The sequence below is a fragment of the Artibeus jamaicensis genome, unplaced genomic scaffold, assembly GCF_021234435.1.
Source record: "Artibeus jamaicensis isolate MK-2021 breed Jamaican fruit bat unplaced genomic scaffold, CSHL_Jam_final contig_391, whole genome shotgun sequence".
In the NCBI taxonomy this organism is placed as follows: Eukaryota; Metazoa; Chordata; class Mammalia; order Chiroptera; family Phyllostomidae; genus Artibeus; species Artibeus jamaicensis.
The window spans coordinates 10,897,672-10,916,295 of NW_026521814.1; the positions used below are offsets into that span (position 1 = coordinate 10,897,672).

At 40.7% G+C, this 18,624-nt stretch overlaps 1 protein-coding gene across 6 annotated transcripts in view; it reads left to right on the forward strand.

Moving 5' to 3' along the window:
- Positions 1-18,624, forward strand: part of MAP3K20 (mitogen-activated protein kinase kinase kinase 20) — a 159,805-nt gene that overhangs the window by 52,739 nt on the left and 88,442 nt on the right. For all 6 annotated transcript variants that reach the window (XM_037151277.2, XM_053665205.1, XM_053665206.1 and 3 more), the window contains one exon: positions 15,272-15,359. In XM_037151277.2, the coding sequence (XP_037007172.2) occupies positions 15,272-15,359 (88 nt within the window). The remainder of the gene's footprint in view (positions 1-15,271; positions 15,360-18,624) is intronic.

Consider the following 18,624-nt stretch of genomic DNA (forward strand, 5'->3'; position numbering starts at 1 on the left):
ACCCTAACCACTATGAAATATAAATTTGATCCAAAAGCATCCTGTAACTGACTTCAAAAAATTTTTTGTTACATGGTTTTCCTAAAGATAATGCTGAAAGCTGACAGGGCTTGCTGTTCATTACAAGTAAAGAATTTAAGTCAGGGCACATGCCTGAGTTGCAGGCCATGTCCCCAATATGGGGTGTGCTAGAGGCAACCACACACTGATGTTTCACTCCCTCTCTTTCTCCTTCCCTTCCCCATCTCTCTAAAATAAATAAATAAAATCTCAAAAAATTTTATTTCACTCTTTCTTATGCCTCTGCTAAGCTATTTGCTCACCGTCTCTCTCTCTCTCTCTCTCTCTCTCTCGATTTTTATCAGCTAATGTTACATTACATTTAATGGGTTTGAAAAACATACCCTTAACTGGACATGTTGGCCTCTGTACCAAAAAAAAAAAAACCCAACTCTTAGTGTTCTCCCTGGTCTTGGATCATAAAAGCTTCTGAACACTTAGTAAAATTTTATGCCATGAGAGGCATAATGTTTAGTGATTTTAAGTACATGTTCAGCTCCAGAGCTGCTCCTTCATTTTATTCTTCTAAAGCAACTTGGAATATATGCACAATTTCCTGATCTCGTTAGGATGAGTTGTCTGAGTAGCGCGGATCCTGGTTGAGCTCTCTCCCAGGCAAGTTAACAAGTTCGGTGAGCTGAGGGTTGAAGAAAAGCATCACTGCCTGCCTCCTCATCACCATAGGTCATCTTTTTTAACCCCCTAATGGTGCTTGGAAGCTGTGTGCAGATTGTGTAACAGGAAATGTGCAGGTATTGGCCACTTTGCTGGTTTCTGTGGGATAGGCCCTCTCGAATTTCATGGCATCTGTGGCTGTGTAGCTCTGAGGCACAAGATGGATGTTTGATGATGAAATGATACCTGGGTGGCTCCTGAGGTTCCATTATACCTCTGCCTAAACTCCGTCTTCTTGTCTTGCTCCCCAAGATTGAGCTGTTTTAGCTAACTCAGTTGGTTAGAACTGTTTTTCAAGATTAGGTCAAGAGCAAACTCTGTAAAGGTGACTACAGAGAAGATAAGGCCCATAGTCATAGATGAATTCTGAACCCCAAGCAGCTTTTGAAGATATAGAATTAGTCAAGGTGTAGGGTAGCTATAAATATTTGTAGTGGTAATTCGAATAACCCATATTTCGAACTTAGTGCATTTCAGGCAGTCTTCTCGGTGCTTTACATGCAGGCACTCATTTATAACGCGTAACAATAGTAAATTATGTTCTAATACCTCTTTCTGTTTTATAAACCGTTTTCACATTTATTCGATTCTCATCGCAGTCCTGTGATACTTGGCCCCAGGAGCCCTGGGAAACCTGACAGCTACCTGCAGGGAGCTGCCCCGATGCCTCCTGGAGCACAAGGAGGACATTGTGGGGAAACTAGTGACATGCAGACAAAGCCTGGGACTGAGCCAGTGGCAGTGCGCTGTGGGGACAGAGGTGTTACCTGAGTGAGGGCTACCCAGGCACTTCAGTGTCTCTTCCCTTGAATCTAAACATAATCTAGAATACAGCTTTTCTCTGAACCTAAAAATTACTCCAAAATAAAGTATATATTTTAAGTTGCTTAAATGGTTTTTATTATCCCCCATTCCACCAGTTGCTGATGTTTGAAAGGCTAAGTAACTTGCTGACACTCCCAGCCCAGTGTCTGCATCCCTGGCTCAGCCTGTGTTCGGTGCTGCCCCAGTAAGAACACATTGCCTTCCACATCATCACCCAAGAGCCTTGTGAGATTCGGTAGATAATGTCCTCGTTGTGCAGATAATCGATCATTGTGATCCATGTTCCCTACTGGAAAAATAACTGAAAAGCATTTTTCCCATTGACCTTGGGTCTGTAGTCCTTCCATATTTGGATGGGCTCATTTTGGGGGACTCATGTGCTTGAAACAATACAACAGAAACCTCATCATGATGATGATAACCAGGGCCACAGAGAGTTGTTTTGAAAAAGAATAATGGTATAGTGTGGTCTTCTGTGACCTTTGACACAAAAATCCGAGACTGAGTAGAAAATAGAAACATGAGAACTGCCCCATCAAACCCAGATTCCCCCCCCCCCACTGCAGTAACTGTGAGACTCGTGGTGGTAAGCCAGAAACAAGGAGTAATGTTCACTTTCTTTCAACTTAGCACTTAATTTTAAAAATAGTGGGGCCATTTAAGAGGTTTATTTGGAAGTTTGAAAAACCGGGCCGAAGAACTTGTGATCATCTTGGCGTAGTCTGGTCTTTGAATGTGGAGGTTTTCTCCACAGCCACTGTACTCCCCAAGTGTGCAAGATGACCTGTGCCCTAACTCTTTCTGCTGCCGCAGTCACTGGCCTCTCTCTGGTCCATGGCCAGTGTCCTGCCCAGACCTCTGTTTTGGCCTCTTCCCATCTCTATGAGTCTCACCTTGCTCCTGCTGTTGGTCTTTGGATCTGTCTGCCAGCAATTTGCAGTCCCAGCTGACATTCTGCAGATCGGAGTTCAGTGCTTTGTGTCTTTAAAAAAATGTTTTCTTTGCTCACTGTAGGTACAACTACTAGCAGCTAACATTTATTGAGGAAAAAAAACCATGTGCCTAGTGTGCACTTTTCATGTGTAGTCCTTACAGCTGTTTTAAGTAGATACGGGTTTTCTTACTTTCTAGATGAAGAGTGAGCGAGCTCAGTGACATTGAGACTTGCAAGGGCCACACAGCTCCTACATGATAGAGCTGAAGTAGCCCCAGTGTTTTCTGACTCCAAAGCAATGAGGCTGCCGCTGAGCTTGCCACAGAAGCGCTCCAGACCAGTGGGTCTGAGTCACGGCTGCACATTACATTCACCCGGGAAGCTTCTGAGTAGCACCCATGTCTGGCCCCCACCCCGTCCCAGTCAGATTTAAGTCCAAGTGTTGGAGCCGAAGAGACTTTTTAGATCATTCTTTCTTCTGTTTTTACCTCCACTTTTTGACATTCTATCAGTAGGTAAGCTGAGGCCTCAGATCACATAGCCATCAAGTGTCAGAACCAGGACTAGAACGTAGGTCTCTTGATTCTGATTCTAGAGTTCTGGAAAGATCAAATAAGTTAAAATATTTACCGTGTACAAAAGCTTAGGCATATGTATAGTCACAGATGAGTTTGTTTATCTATATGTGACATGTAGAAATGTATGTGCATGTACATCTCTGCACGTATAGACATGTATGCTTATGTGGTTTTAAAAGTGGATATTCATTGGTGAGAGAGGCAGTATTGCGTCATGCTGCCTGTTTTGAATCTTGGCTTCGCTGCTTCTTAGCACTCTGATCATGGGCAAATTACCTTTCTATTCTTCGGTTTCTTGGAGATAAATTGGGGATGAGAATAACAGTACTTCATGGATTAAATGAGTTCATATGTGTAAAGTGATGAGACAATGTAGACATACAAGAAGTTCTTGTAAGTGTTAGGTAATTGTGTGAATGAGGGTAGACCCAGCTTACAGCCCCTGAAGCCCAGTAGTTATTATGTTCATTGATTGCAAAAGAATGATAATGACAAGTCAATGCGATCTGGTCCATCTGTATCAAATCCCTTTCTCCGAGCCTTACAGCAGGCCTTTCTGTAGGCCCTCTGTATGATGTAGAACCTCTGTATGAGGGTCTATACTTGCATCTGTCTCCTAGAAAACGTACTGATGTTTTACTTTCTTCTTTATCTCTGAGCTCCCTGTCAGACCTCATTGTCTGGTGAGACCCTTTGTCCCTGGGCTCACTGTGCCCTTTCGGCAGTGCTCAGCAGTGACTCTCTGTGTGTTCTGTCAGTAAACATGGGGGCCGCCAGAGTGTTGCCGGGACGCAGGTTGGGATGTGGCCTCAGTCATCTCCAGGCGTATCTATTTTTTTTACAGACCAAATGATTCTTGTCTCTTGAGGGCCATAAGCAATGGATAGGCAGTATTATAGAAAAAATCTTGAATTATTTTCTCTGAGACTTTTAGTAGCGATGATCACCTGTCGTGTTAGGAGAGTTCCACCTGGAGAACTCAGAACATAACCTGAGGCCTGCGTCTGACCTCTCCGGGGTTCTGTGCATTGCTGCCTACAATGAAAGGAACCGGTTACAGAAACACCTGTCCAGTCAACAGGCATGGAAGGATGGATCCAGTTACAGTGTCGTTAAATACCATTTAGCAAATGCCTTCAAAGGGGCTTTTTTCTTTCTTTCTTCTTATAAGGATCAAGGTATTAAGGAGAATCACAGTCAGATTAAGGACACCCACTGGCTCTTCAAGCCAAGAGAAAAATCGGAGTTTGGGGTGAGGCAGGGTTTGGAAAGGAGATGAAAATCTGAGCTGGAGTGGATATAGCAAGCAAGACTGAGTCAGGAACACAGGAAGTCAAGTAGGTTCACTTTAGTATATTTTGAGACAACAGCATAGGCTGTCTTAAAAAGTAGTTTCCTGTGGAGCTGAGGCTCCCAAGGACACAGTGAAGGCACCCCCTAGGGGAGGCTGCTAACTGCCCAAATAGGTTCCTAGCATGGTAGCGTGTGCTTTCTGTGTTCAGAAATTTTGTCTTAAGAGTTCAGAGTTCAGCGAACTCAGGATACTAAATCATACTAACATTTGACTTGAGACTCAGGAATAAAATCAACTTGCTAATTTTTAAAGCCTATTTGTAGGTGAGTTACATGGAAAACAAACTTATAAAGAGATTGCTTCATGAGTGTGGATACAGAACAAAAGGCATTAGTGATAGTCTTTATGTTCTCATGCTGCACTCTGCAGATACTCCAATTAATCTTCCCTTCACCGGGAGAACCTCACCGGGGAGGTTATTATGCCTTACAACACCCATCCCACCCTTTCTCCCTGCCTGTCCTTATTATCTCTAGAACTTCACTCTAGCCTATTAAGGCTGGCCATCCCTAACCACCACTGAACACACACAACTTTATTAAATACGTTAATATTTTTTATCACATCGTCTCCTGTCCTCCAGATTATTTGCACTATATATTTGTTAGGGTTTGCTACTTTTTAAAAAATTAGACGTCTGGCAGCTGTCGCATACCTGCCTTTGTCGTTAGTGTGGTTTGAGTGTGCTGACAGAACCCGGAAGTAGCAAAATCATCATTTAGCTGGAGAATCCAGGTATTCAAGATACTAATTGGAGTTGACAGGATGTTAAAAGACTTTTCAGACTATTTTAAAATTAAATTTGCCTGAATTCTTCTAAATGATTTTGCGGATTTCCATAATAAATGTGGCAAACATTTGTCCTATGGGATGTAAATAATCAAGCTCTGTTGCACTGTAGAGTAATATTATAAAGCACTTAGCTAATCAGATTGTGAGAGTCGCTCAAAATTCCTAACCATGTAATTTTTGCATGGAGAGAGGGTGCCTCATGCTGTGCAATTACCTGGTTTTATTAGCTATAAATTTGGTTGTTGCTCGCTGGCCTGATGGCCTGGTGCCTATGGAGAATTACAGGGCGGTTCTTGACTCGAAGCTGCGCAGCTGAGTGTCAGGAAGGCAGGCTGTCCGACAGTGCAGTGAGGCAGTGGCTGAGGCCCTGCGAGGGAGCTGATGAGGAGTTGTTTCTGATGCTGCTGTCGCTAACTGAAAAGAGCTTTGGAATTTTCTAGGCATGTTGTAATTTGGGGGTGCTCTGTAAACATTCCGTTGTGTATTTACATTAGGTTTGACAAAGTGGGCTGGCTTAGTGATTACAAGCAGGGGTTAGCCATACCTGCCTGTGTTAAAAACTAGGCTTTGCTCTTTACTGTGAACTTGGGCAAGTTTTTTAACTTCTCTGCACCTGGGTTTGGTTTGTCTCCTATGAAAGGGAGATGATAGTGGGCCCGAGCTCATGATTTGCTGTGAGATTTGAAAGGTTTGAGCTCCATGAAGTTCTTGGCCTGCCTTGTAGTAGTAGGCAGTCAATAAATATTAGCTGTTAGTATAAAGGAGTGTCAGTTGCAATCTCTTGGAACAAGGACAGCTTTTAATAAAAAAAAGAATGTGTAGATGAAAGGAGTCATATTTTTATTGGACTTTTCTTTTAAAGAGAGAGAGAGGAAGATATTTAAAAAGACGCGGAGGTAGGAAACCCAGATTCAGATTTTATTATTGACATTTACTCCTGGAGTAAATGGAAAGGCTCCTGGAAAGTGGGCTTGAACAAACCATAGCAAAGACCTAGTTTTTCAAAAATTGAAATATGATAATATATGCAACTTATTTGTGAGAATCAAGTAAGATAAGCGCTTTGGAACATTGAAGTGCTATATTTATGTCAAAACACAGATAAATGTGGAGGGTCCAATATGATAAATACACGAAGTTAATTAAAATAAGCATAATACGAAGGTGGAATCCACTGCTAGAAGGGGTCTGAATTTTCCGTAAACTTGACGTGACTCTGAATGACGAACCGACTACAGAGGAAGGGGGAGCTGGCAGCGTGAGGGATTGGCATGGGTCGGGCACCTGGCATTTGTTGGGACTGAGGTAGGGAGTGTCGTCCCTATTTTACGAATGAGGAGACTGAGGCCCAGAGAGGCTACGTAGCTTCCTCAGAGTCACCCAGCTTATGTGAGTCACACAGCCGAGACCGGTGCTCGAGCCTCTGACTCCAGAGGATGGCCCAGCACACTGTGGACAGTTACCTCAGTCCAGCTTATCAAATATTTATCAGCTACCCACTTGTGCAAAGTACCGGTACTAATAGCTTAATTTGTCTTATTGCAGTGGATAGCAATTTAAAACATGAAGGAATCTGGAAGATACTTTCGTCCAACCAAGTCATTTTCTAAGAAAACAAGGTCCAGGTAACCAGGTGGATTTAGGGCCATCTGTGGAACTAGAATTTAAATTCCACTTATGTGGTTCATTATTCGATTAAATTCTGTTGCTATTCAGTTTTTTTTTTAGCTTAATCCTTCATTAATTTATACTTGAGGACTAACTGTGAGACTCACAGGCTTTCTTTGGGAAGGTTTTCCTTGTAATTTTGGCACCAAGTTACCTCTTTGACCAAGTTGCCTAAGGTGTTTAGTGGGAAGCTGGGCTTTGTACCCGCTCTTGTCACCCAAACCGAATACAGGTTGTTAACAATATACTTGACTTTTCTCACATCACAGTGACATTCTGTTGTGAGCACAAAGAAAGTAAAGTCTCTTAGCCTTTTTACAATTGGAGGTCTCTCCCAGATCCCTGTTCTTAAATCTCTGCTATTTGTTCCATTCAGTTTCCGCCAGCCTTCCATCCCGCCAGGTGGTCTGCCCTTGGCTGGGTGTGTGCTTCACCAGAAAGCCGCCCTGTTCCTGGAGGGGAGCCCTGGCCGCCCTCCCCGTGGCCACATGCTGCTGCAGCCCACCAGGGAGACCACTGAGCAACAGAGGCTCCCCAGCCCCACATGGCTCCGTCTCAGCAGTTCATCCAGAGTGAACAGAATGACCAGTTTATTTTTCTCTTAGTATTTCCAGCCATTTCCCCTTCAAAGAAAAGTTTTCATGACATGAAGCATCATTAGGAATATAGGCTGTTTTATATTACAGAACCTGAATTCAGTCCATTTATTCTTCTTTATTTCCCTGAATACGTAATGGGCAGCATTTGAAAGAGCACCTACAGAACTGTGAGGTTTGCTGTTTGCCATGTGACTGCGTTATTGAATGGGTCTCATAAAGCCTAAAGTGACTCAACAAGCATGACCTGTGTATGCTACTCTGGTGATTAAGTACAGGATTGAAATGAAAACCATCAAGCCTACTGTTAAGTTGTTCCTGTGGTGCTGCATTTTTCAGAGGGGAGGGGCTGGTTTTCCATCTTGTTATATACTTGTGAGAATCAAGTTTTTATTTTAGGAAAGTGCCCCCACCATGATACTCTGGGGCTAAAAATCCAATGAATTGAATAGTTTCTTTTTTGTGAAGATTTATTTTTTTACTTTTAGGGAGAGGGGAAGGGAGGGAGAAAAAGAGGGAGAGAAACACCAATGTGAGAGAGAAACATGGATCGGTTGCCTCTCACATGCGCCCCAACTGGAGACCAATCCCACAACCCAGGCATGTGCCCTGACTGGGAATTGAACTGGAGACCTTTCGGTCTGCAAAATAATGCCCAGCCAACAAAGCCACACCAGTCAGGGCTAAATATCATTTTCTCGTTTTTGATTCTGATTTTTGTGGTCTGGTGCATATGAATCTTTTGGTTCCTGAGATTGAGTGTTCTGTCTCTGTTATCTCTACAATCAGAACACAAAACAAAAAGGAAGTTCTGCCCACATCTTGCCTAAAAGAGCTCAGTGCTTTGACCTTACAGACTTGTGCGCCCTGTTGTAGGAGTTCTTAAGTCAAGAGTTTCCCCTTCACACCCCGCTGCTAACTAAGTGCAGAGGCCCTAGGCTCTGTGGTGAGAGTGGTAAGGTGTATGCCATTCCGAGAAGACCAGTGGCATTGTCTTCTCTAACCTGTCCTGTGCAGCAGACGCCTGGGTCAGTTGCTGTGGCCTCTCACGGTGCTGGCCCAGTCCTGGGAAGAGGACAGTCTCAGCCCATTTGGGCTGCTCTGACAGAACACTGAAGATGGGGAGGCTTATAAACAAGATTTATTCCTCACATTTCTGGAGCCTGGGAAGTTCAAGATCGAGGCGTCAGTGGGTTTGGTTTGTGGTTAGAACCTGCTTTCTGGTGCATAGATGACCATCTTCCTACTGATTCCTCACAGGGTCTGGGGTTTCTTCGGTAAGGGCACTGATCCCACTCACGAGGGCTCCACCTTCTTGACGTCCATCTCCCGAAGGTGCCAACTCCAAATACAGTCACACGGGGTTAGTTTTCAACACATCAGTTTTAGGGCAGCACATCTAGTCTGTAGCAGGGGGCCTGCATGAATTGTAGCCCCACTGCTGAGATTCGGGGCTCCACTCCTCAGTGCCAGGTAGAGGAGCATCTGCCACAGTGGGTGTGGAAACCACAGACTCGATAAAAGGCCGGCTTATCCGCAGAGGTGATTTTGGAAATATATGACTAAATAAATTGGCTATAAAATTGGAAATGGAAGGTTTGAGATGGAGCAGTCCTTTACATCCTGAATCTGAAAAAGTACAATAGCCAGGTAAGGACATGCTTGGAGAACAGCCAAAGCAGGAAAAGGCTGTCAAGAAATTGGGCTCATTTAATTGCCATGGACAGCAGAGCCTGCAACAGACAAAGTCTTCAGTCTGAAAGTTTAAATCAGCGTGAGCTGGTGAACACAAATTTCTAATACAGCTTCTACGTAGTTATATAATTGATATCATTCTTATGAAAATATAGCCTTACTAGCCCTTGTGCATGTTAAAGAACAGAATGAATGCTGAGGCAAATCCACACCTGCCAGCATTTTAAAAAAAATTATTTACTTATTTTTAGAAAGAGGGGAAGGCAGGGAGAAAGAGAGGGAGGGAAACATTTATGTGAGAGAGAATTGGATCGGCTGCCTCTCATATATGCTCTGATGTTGGACCAAACGTGCAACCCAGGCAAGTGCCCTGATGTTGAATTGAACCAGTGACCTTCTGCTTTGTGAGGTGGTGTCCAGCCAACTGAGCCACACCAGCCACGGTCACCCACCAGCACTTTATTCATTACCGTACTGTTCAGAGTAAACATTTGCGAACCCGGATGCTCTATAGCAATTATTTAAACACACTAAGTGCCATTATCATCAAATACTACTTGCTCATTCATCCTCAGAATAGCATTGACTGCTTCCTGTGTGTGAATCTGACCTTTCTCCTATATGTGGTATTAGACCAGACATTCTGCAAGGTGAGCAGAGCAGGAAAAGCTTCTCTTTCCCTCCTAATGACCTCCACGTCTATGATTCCGTTTCCGTACTGCTGTTTGCTTAGTCTGTTTTTTTAGATTCAGTTGTTGGTAGTTGTGAATTTATTGCCCTTTTAATGTTCATAGTTTTGATCTTTTATCTTAAATAAATTTCTTTAACATTTCATATAATAATATTTCGGTGATGATGAACTTCTTTAGCTTTACCTTGTCTGGGAAGCATTTTATTTGCCCTTACGTTCTAAATAATAGCTTTGCTGGATAGAGTAATCTAGGTTGTAGATTCTAGAGTAATCTAGCTTTTCATCACTTTGAATACTTCTTGCCTGTCCCTTCTACCCTGCAAAGTTTCTTTTGAGAAATCAGCTGACAGTCTTATGAGAACTCCTTTGTAGGGAACTCTCTGTTTTTCTCTTCTTGCTTTTAAGATTCTCTTTTTATCTTTAACCTTTGGCATTTTAATTATGATGTGTCTTCGTGTGGTCCTCTCTTGTCTGCCTTGTTTGGGACTCTATGCTTCCTGGACTTGTATGTCTATTTCCTTCACCAAATTAGGGAAGCTTTATTTCACTATTTTTTCAAGTAAGTTCAATTTCTTGCTCCTTCTCTTCTCCTTCCATCACCCTTGAGAATCAAATGTTGGTACATTTGGAGATGTCCTGGAGGCTCCTTATCCTCGTTTTTTTGGATTTTTTTTTTCTTCTTGCTGTTCTGATTGAATGTATTTTTTTTTCTTTTTTATGTTCCAAATCATTGATTTGATTCTTCACTTCATCCACTCCACTGTTGGTTTCCTGAAGATTTTTCTTTAGTTCTTTTTCTGGAGTTTTGTTGTGTTCTATCATTTGGGCCATATTTCTTTGTCTACTCAGTTTGGCAGCCTCCCTGTGTTTGTTTCTGTGTTTTAGGTAAAGCTGCTTTGACTCCCTATTGTAGTAGTGTGGCCTATTGGAGAAAAGCACACCAGTTAGTTGGATGGGGCAGAGCCTTAGGTAATTGCCAGGGCAGACAGCCCACATTGCCATTCTGTATCTCTGTGTGAGGTCAGGGCTCATAGAGGGGACAATGCTGCTGCTTGGCCTCTGGAGTTGTTTCTGGGAGGAGGCTGTCCCCCAGCACTTGCCCTGATGCCAGACACTTCAGTTTCTCCCCGTATGCCACTGGTGCCCTTCCAGCAGTAGCCCTGATGCTGAAGCTCACAGGGAATGAATCTGCGTTTAGGTCCTAGGTCCATTGCAGGCCCTTTAAGAGGGACTCCTAAGAATCCTGCAGTTTCTTCTGCCACCCCAACCCCTACTGGTTTTTACAGCCAGAAGTTATGGGGACTTGTCTTCCTGGTACTAGAACCCTGGGCCGGGTGGTCTGCTGTAGGGCTGGAATCCCTCACTCCAGAGGTATCCCTCTTGATTTTCATCCACCACACATGGGTGTGGGACTGCCTCTTCTATCTCTGCACCTCTCTGAGTGTCTCTGTGTCCACACATCTCTTTGCATGATTCTGCATCTCCACCCCACCAGCCAGCTGGATGAATGTGACTCCTTTAATTCTTTGGTTGTCAGACTTCCATACAGCTCAGTTTTCTAATGATTCTGGGTAATATTTGTGTTGTAGTCTGGTTGTAATTTTTGCTGTGGCTATGCGAGGGGTGAGCCATGATCACCTACACCTCCCTCTTGACGGGAAGTCCCACAGTAAAACTGCAGAATCTCAGGGTGCCAGAAAGAAATACTACCAGGGTGGTGCAGGTGTACTCGCTGCCATCCATCGGCAGCACAGTGCAGCTGTACTCGTGCTCAGGCTCCTCCTGCTGCCGCTCATCAACCTGCTCAGTCTCTTCCTGCCTGCCCACCCCTGTGAGAGACTCTGCAGTGCTGCAGACCCCACAGAGGCACCCCTTAGTTAGGCAGCCCCATGCCGAACCTGGGCACCTGACCTCACCCCATCTGGGTGGCCACTACTGCCTTCTGCTGACTGGTTCCTGCATTTCTCCCTCTCCTCCACCACCACCTCCCCCAACCCAGAGCAAGCACCACCGAGATAATCATAATTAATATTTTGAGTCAAGTCCATTAATATTTTTTCCTTCCCAGTGTATCTTCTGTGTTTTTTAAATGTGGGATCATTTCATATCTTCTTGAACTTTTGGGGAATAGACTGACTCTGGATCATACTGATATTTAAGAGAGAAAGCTGTCTTTGGAGAGAGGCTTTGACCTTGAATGCACTTCGCAATAAGGAGACTGCTTCCTCTGACTGATTGAATAAGCCACTTTCCTTTCTTTTACTATCCTATTCTCAAGGAATCATTGAATCTTGGAACTGGTGAAGACCTCAGAGATCAGGGTCCATGGATTAGTGTTTCAATAGTGCACATGCCACAGGCATGAAGGAGCACACTTGTGGTTTCTTGTGGTTTCTGTACCTACCATCCGGGTTGGCAGTGCCACGTCACAGGCAGGAGGGAGGACCCAGGGAGAAAAGCCTATTCATCAGATCTGCTACATATGGAGCCCTGGCCAGGTGACCAGTTGGTTGGAGTGTTGTCACTCCAAAAGGTTGCAGGTTCAATTCCCAGTTAGCACATGCCTAGTTTGTGGGTTTGGTTCCTGGGTAGGGCTCATGTTGGAGGCAACCCATAGATATTTCTCTCACATCTATGTTTCTCTCCCTCTCTCTCTTACTGTCTCTCCCCCCACCCCCACCCACTTCCTCTCTTGCTGGAATCAGTAAATATGTCCTTGGGTGATGGTAAAAAAAAAGATATAAATGGAGCCTGCCAGCCTCACGATCATGGTTCTTCGTAAACTATTGCTTTCGTTCCGTTGTGACCAACGATGCTCTCAGTGTCAGACTCTCACAGAAGGAAGTGAACTCAATTTTATTTCAGTACATTTATCACATAAATAACATACACTGTATCAGCAGAATATTAAAAATATAAAACAACCTTTAAAATACAGAATCTTTAATGATTCCTTGGCAACCCTTTAATGATTCTTTTCTTAAATTAAAGAAATTTAAATTTAGGATTAGGTTGAAAAGAGTTTCGAATTGAGGGAAAGTGGTTGCTCTGCGCATGAAGATGCTGATTAATTTAAAGTCTTATTATAAAACTGGTGAAAGTACTTTAAAAGAAGGGAACTACAACTTCCCTTAAACTTAAATTTGGTTGCAAATACGACTTATGCATTTAGTCTACCTCTGTTCATTATGAGCCTACTTCCATGAAACTAGTACAGTAGTCCTCTAAAAGAGTATGTTTCCTTGATAGTGTACCAGATTGTTAATCTATTGAATTAGGACCTGAAGTCTTATTCCATGGAAAGGCCCTTTTTTTTTTTTTTTGGCAAATTATACTGGAAGAGTATAGTTTTTCATAACTGTAAAAAATAAAATGTGAGCATGACACTCAGACACAAGATAATGATTGTTATTTTGATATTAGCATATTCCTACTCAAGAGTTGTTGTTGCTTACCAATACTTGAACAGATAAATTCTGTCTCTCCAAGGTATCACTTTGCAATCTTAAGTATATACATAAAAACTAGGTGGAACACTGAAAATCCTATGTCATGGTGAATTTCAAAATTGTCATCTAGGAGTCAGAATATTCTTATATTTACTCTTTATTGATAAAAATGTTTTTAATGGTCACAGAATTTAGATACCCCTAAGAATATACCAAAAACATACCAAAGGACAACATTCCACTGTTTTGACAAATACTGGTCTAAAAGTCTAATGCTTCACTTACAAAGAGTTGATCTACCACTTAGGGTAGTGGGGAGGTATGACTTCCAAACTTTGCGTGCACTCTGTTCTTTACCACAAAGCTCATTTACTCTTTCTTAATAAGAAATATAGTTGCCACATGGATGAATAACTGTACTGCCCAGTTAATGCATTTTCTTCCTACTTGGAAAACTAAACTCGTGAGAAGAAGGTTGCTTGATGAGCGCAGAACCTCCGCACACAGCAGGCCCTGAGTGCCAAGGAATCATTTCGATCGCCCCCTGCAGCACCTGCAGAGAAACATGGTCAAATCCACTTTGATAAATGTCTCATCCAATCGGTGATAATTTTCTTTTCTCTCAGTTCCATGTCGAACCCATGTCAGCCCTCAAACTTCTGTTTTGTATGTAATTACACCATCTTCCAAACAAGTTTTCTAGTGTTTGTAAATGAAATCTCAACTCTTAACCTATGAACAAAAGTAGAACAAATAACACTAATTCCCCTGAAGGGGAGTCTTGCTTTTGGCCAAGGCTTCTCCATTTCGTTCATTGCTGACATTCTTCATGATCCCCTTTCTGAGGTGTGGACCTCCAGATCTCCTGTTCACTTACTGCCAGTAACATGCCTTTCATTTATAAATATTAAACTCTTACTATAATTAATTACATGATTTTGTACCTAATTGTTTATAATTCTTGATTAGCCATATATTTTTAAATAATAAAATGTTAATGATTGTGCGCTTTAGGGAATGTACAAAGTGCCCTATAGATGTCAGCAGATATAACTGTACTGTCTCTGTGTTTTCACTTCAAAAATTAAGTTTAATAAATAGAATTTGCTTTTTATCATGTCACTCCACAGTACAGTTATCTACATTTAATACATTTCCAAGTGTAAAGTATGGCTTCTGTACCAAGTCACTGCTGTAAATCAATAATCCACCTTTATATCCTTTACAGTACCTATTGCATACAGTAGAACAGAAAATCTTTTTTTTATTTTTATTGATTTTAGAGAGGAAGGGAGAAGAGAGAAAGAGAGAAGAGGGATGAACTTGTTGTTCCACTAATTTATGCACTCATTGGTTGATTCTTGTATGTGACCTGACCAGAGATCGAACCTACAACCTTGGAGTATGCAGATGATGCACTAACCAAGTGAGCTACCTGGCCACAGCCAGAGATAACATTTTAATGAATGATTAGATAAATAATATAAATGAATATTACCTGAATGCATTCCATCAATATTTAAAAACCCCTAGCTTAATTTTATCATGACTACTCATCCAACTGATAGACATGTAGTCTTGCTGCAGCCTCCCAAGAAGGGACACGATGCAGGAAAAAGTGCATTTGACTATTAGGAAGAGAACTTTTCCTGTGAATAAATATGGTCGCTCCCTCTTTATTCCATCTCCTCCACTGTCAGTTGTGCTTGCTAGTAGGCATGACTTTTGTCGCCCCTTCGACCTCATTTTTGTTTTAAATTTTCAGAAAGCTTCAATATAAATTCTTAAGCTTTTCAAGAATGCTGCTGAAGACAGTTTTTTCAGTATCACATACTTGTTGAGCACATACATATCTTTGTAAATGTATGTGAAAGAAAATTAAATGGGAAGCCTGTTATATTAGACTGTTATGAATATGACATTTTATGTAATTTTATATTTTATTTTCATAAAGGCAGAAATACTCAGTGTCCTCAGTCACAGAAACATCATCCAGTTTTATGGAGTAATTCTTGAACCTCCCAACTACGGTATCGTCACAGGTAGGAACTTATTATTTGACTTTCTTTCCCCAATTACCTAGCTTTAGATTCCTTAATAAGCTAAAACGTTTAATATTAGGTTCAGTCATGAATTGTGTGCTACTGTCAGATGTCACTTTTGTTGCTATCAAGCATTAATAAAACTGATTATATCAATATAATTAAGAATGGTGTTTCCACTTCTACCCATGTTTAATTGTGCTAATTATATCTGCATAAATGCTATTTAAATACACTCGCAGCTGCAATACCAATATTTAAAGGTGCCGTTTAACTAAAATTTCATTTAATTAGTTGAAATGAGCAATGTTTTTTGTAAGTCTGTGACCTTTTACAAATTAAGATTTCTTGAGCTCTTCATGTTGTAATTCTTTGTGAGGCGTTTTAATCCCATTAGAGCATTCTTTCTTCTAGGTCTCAGACATGAGAACAGTATTTTTCAGGTTTGGTCATCTGGGCTGGTAATGACCTTGATCTAAATTATCACATAATTTGTAACAGCGGTTTATAACTGGTAGAAATGTCCTTTCCAAAGAGGAGCACACAGAAAATTTTGCCCTATAAAAACGCAGACATGTTTTTTAAATACTTTATACTCATGTTTGTACAATCCAATCAGCAGCTTTAGGGTCTATAATAAGTATAGTGTTCAATTTTACAGTAAATAACTTTGATCAGGTTCTGTATCACAGCAGCTCTTTGATGAAAACAAAACAAAGAACAAAAACCTTAACAGATTAGCCCTGTTTTCTTCTACCATAATGGTTAGAACTTGCATTGTCTTTATATTCACAAAATAACAACTAAAACCCTCAACAGTGTGCAGCCCTATCACCCTGAACACGTCCGATCTTGCCTAAAAACCCTCAGTAAAAAGGATTGGATTAGATACTTTCTTATAAATTATCCCATCTAATACAAGAACCCTATGAGATAAGTAAAATAATTTCTATTTTATAAATAAAAACCTAAAACTCTAAGTTAAGTGATTTTCCCAAGGTCACCCAGTTAGTGGTAGAACCAGAGCGGTAAAAATGTCTCAGGTTGATTTCCGTACTCAGGTTTCTCTCCTTGCAGGCAAGCTATGATTACACTGGTTCTTAAGCTCAAAGGGATGTGATTGCTATTATTTCCATCTTCTTGTAGCGGGCACTTTAACAAGCTTTTACTCTGATAAGTAGTTATTTTACCTAAGTTCTTAAGTAGTGGGTATTTTATCCCCATTTAGCTACCTTTAGATCTGCGCCTGAAATGAGTTATGTGGCAGTTTTTATCTTCAGCTTATATATTTTCTGTTAACTAGAATACCCAATAATGGGTTATATCGTTAGGGTCTACGCCATGCTTAACCTTCTAGGTCAGATTTCTGGTTTAAAGTTAAACCCTGTCTCTGACCCAGTTCCCATACTGCTCTTTGTTTCCTAATCCATTATATTTACTTTTTATTGGTTGTGTTTACCTTTTATATCTGCATCCAGTTTTCTGATTCTCATTTGTAACTTAATTTATTCTTATCTAGCAGATGAAAGTGTGGTGCTCCACAGAGATTAGAAACTCTGCTTTTTGTCCTGTACCCTGTGCATTTAATGCTTTTGAGGAAAAGATTTAAGCTTTAACTCACTCAGGGGACTATTTGTGAATTTTTCTAGTTTCTTTTGAGGTGAGAATGAAGACTGGAAAAAGAGACTTGGGTGATGGTATGAATCCTTTGTCTACGAATTTACTCAGTCCCCAGGAAGACATGAAACAGTCGTTTTTTAGCCAGCATATTCAAACTGGCCTTCCCATCCAAAAGAGAAAGAAGGAGTCCAAGCAGTTGAATGAGTATTTTTAAATTTTCTTTAGTTTCTTTAATAGACTAGTCAGTCCTTTATTTCATGCACCCTTCTAATATTTTCTGCTAATACCTATACCTACTCAAAAATCTTTGGTTATCAGTGACTAGTTCTTTTAGGGCTATATTCATTTCCCTGTAAGGCTAGTAACATTATATTTTAGCACTAAACATTTCTTTAAAACCACACAAGTTTCAGAATTGCGAGGTAAATTGTGTATTTATAGCTTTTTTACTGGCCTGTGAGTTTGATTGTTAAAGACACCTCTTAGCCACGTTTTGATGTTTTAGAATGTATTAATTTGATGAGATTGCCTTTATCCCTATATATGCTAGTGTCATCTGTTTACAAGTATTTGCCAAAGAAATATGTGAACTTTTCAACCAACCTTCTCCAGCCTTAGGATGAAGCCATACTCTGTGCACAATTAACTAGCCAAATTTGGGAGATGAGATGGGTTGGGGGTGATAATACTTATCCTGCCTCTTTAAGTGAACACATTGAGTTTAACATGCAAAAATATCAAAGTATAAATATGTTCAGAGAACTAAAAGAAACTGTCTAAAGAATTAAAGGAAAGTATGAAAACAATGAGTCAACTAATAAAGAGTCACGTCAAATAGATAGAAATTGTTATTTTTTTTAAAAACACCCAGTCAAAATTTTAGAGTTGAAAAAGACAGTAATTAAAATTTAAAATTCTCTAAAGTTGACTTAAAGCATATCGAAGATAAAAGAAGAAAAACAAATTAATTAACTTAAAACCAGATCAATGGAAATTATTTAATCTGAAAAAGAAAAAATTTGAAGAAAAATGAACAGAACCTGAGACCTATGGAACAACGTCCAGTGTATCTATTGTGTGTAATAGCAAAGAAGAGAAGAAGGGTATCAAAATCTAAAGTGAAAAAATAGAAAACTATTTGAAGGAATAATGGCCAGAAAGACTTCCCGAATTTGATAAAATACATTCATCTACATACTTGAGAAGCTTTAACAGATTCCAAGTAGGATAAAGGCAAAAGAATGTACACCTAGACACGTCGTAGTCAAACTCTTGATAAAGCCAAATTGAAAATAGCAAGAAAAAACCAACTTCTCATGTACAAGAGAATGACAGTATGATTAATGACTGGCTCTCGTCTACAACAGTGAAGGCATTGTAGACATTTAAAGGACTGAAAGAAAAAACTGTATCCAGCAAAATTATTTTTTAACAATTAGCTCAAAATAAAGACATTCTTGGATAAAGAATGAAAGAACTGTTGCCAGTGGTCCGGCCTTACAAGAAATACTAAATGAAGCAAGTCCTTCAGGCTGAACAAAATGCCAACAGATAGCCATTCAGATCCATGGGAAGAAATAAAAGGTATTGGAAATGACAAATATATGGGTTATATAAATGGCTCCATATTATATTTGCTCTCATT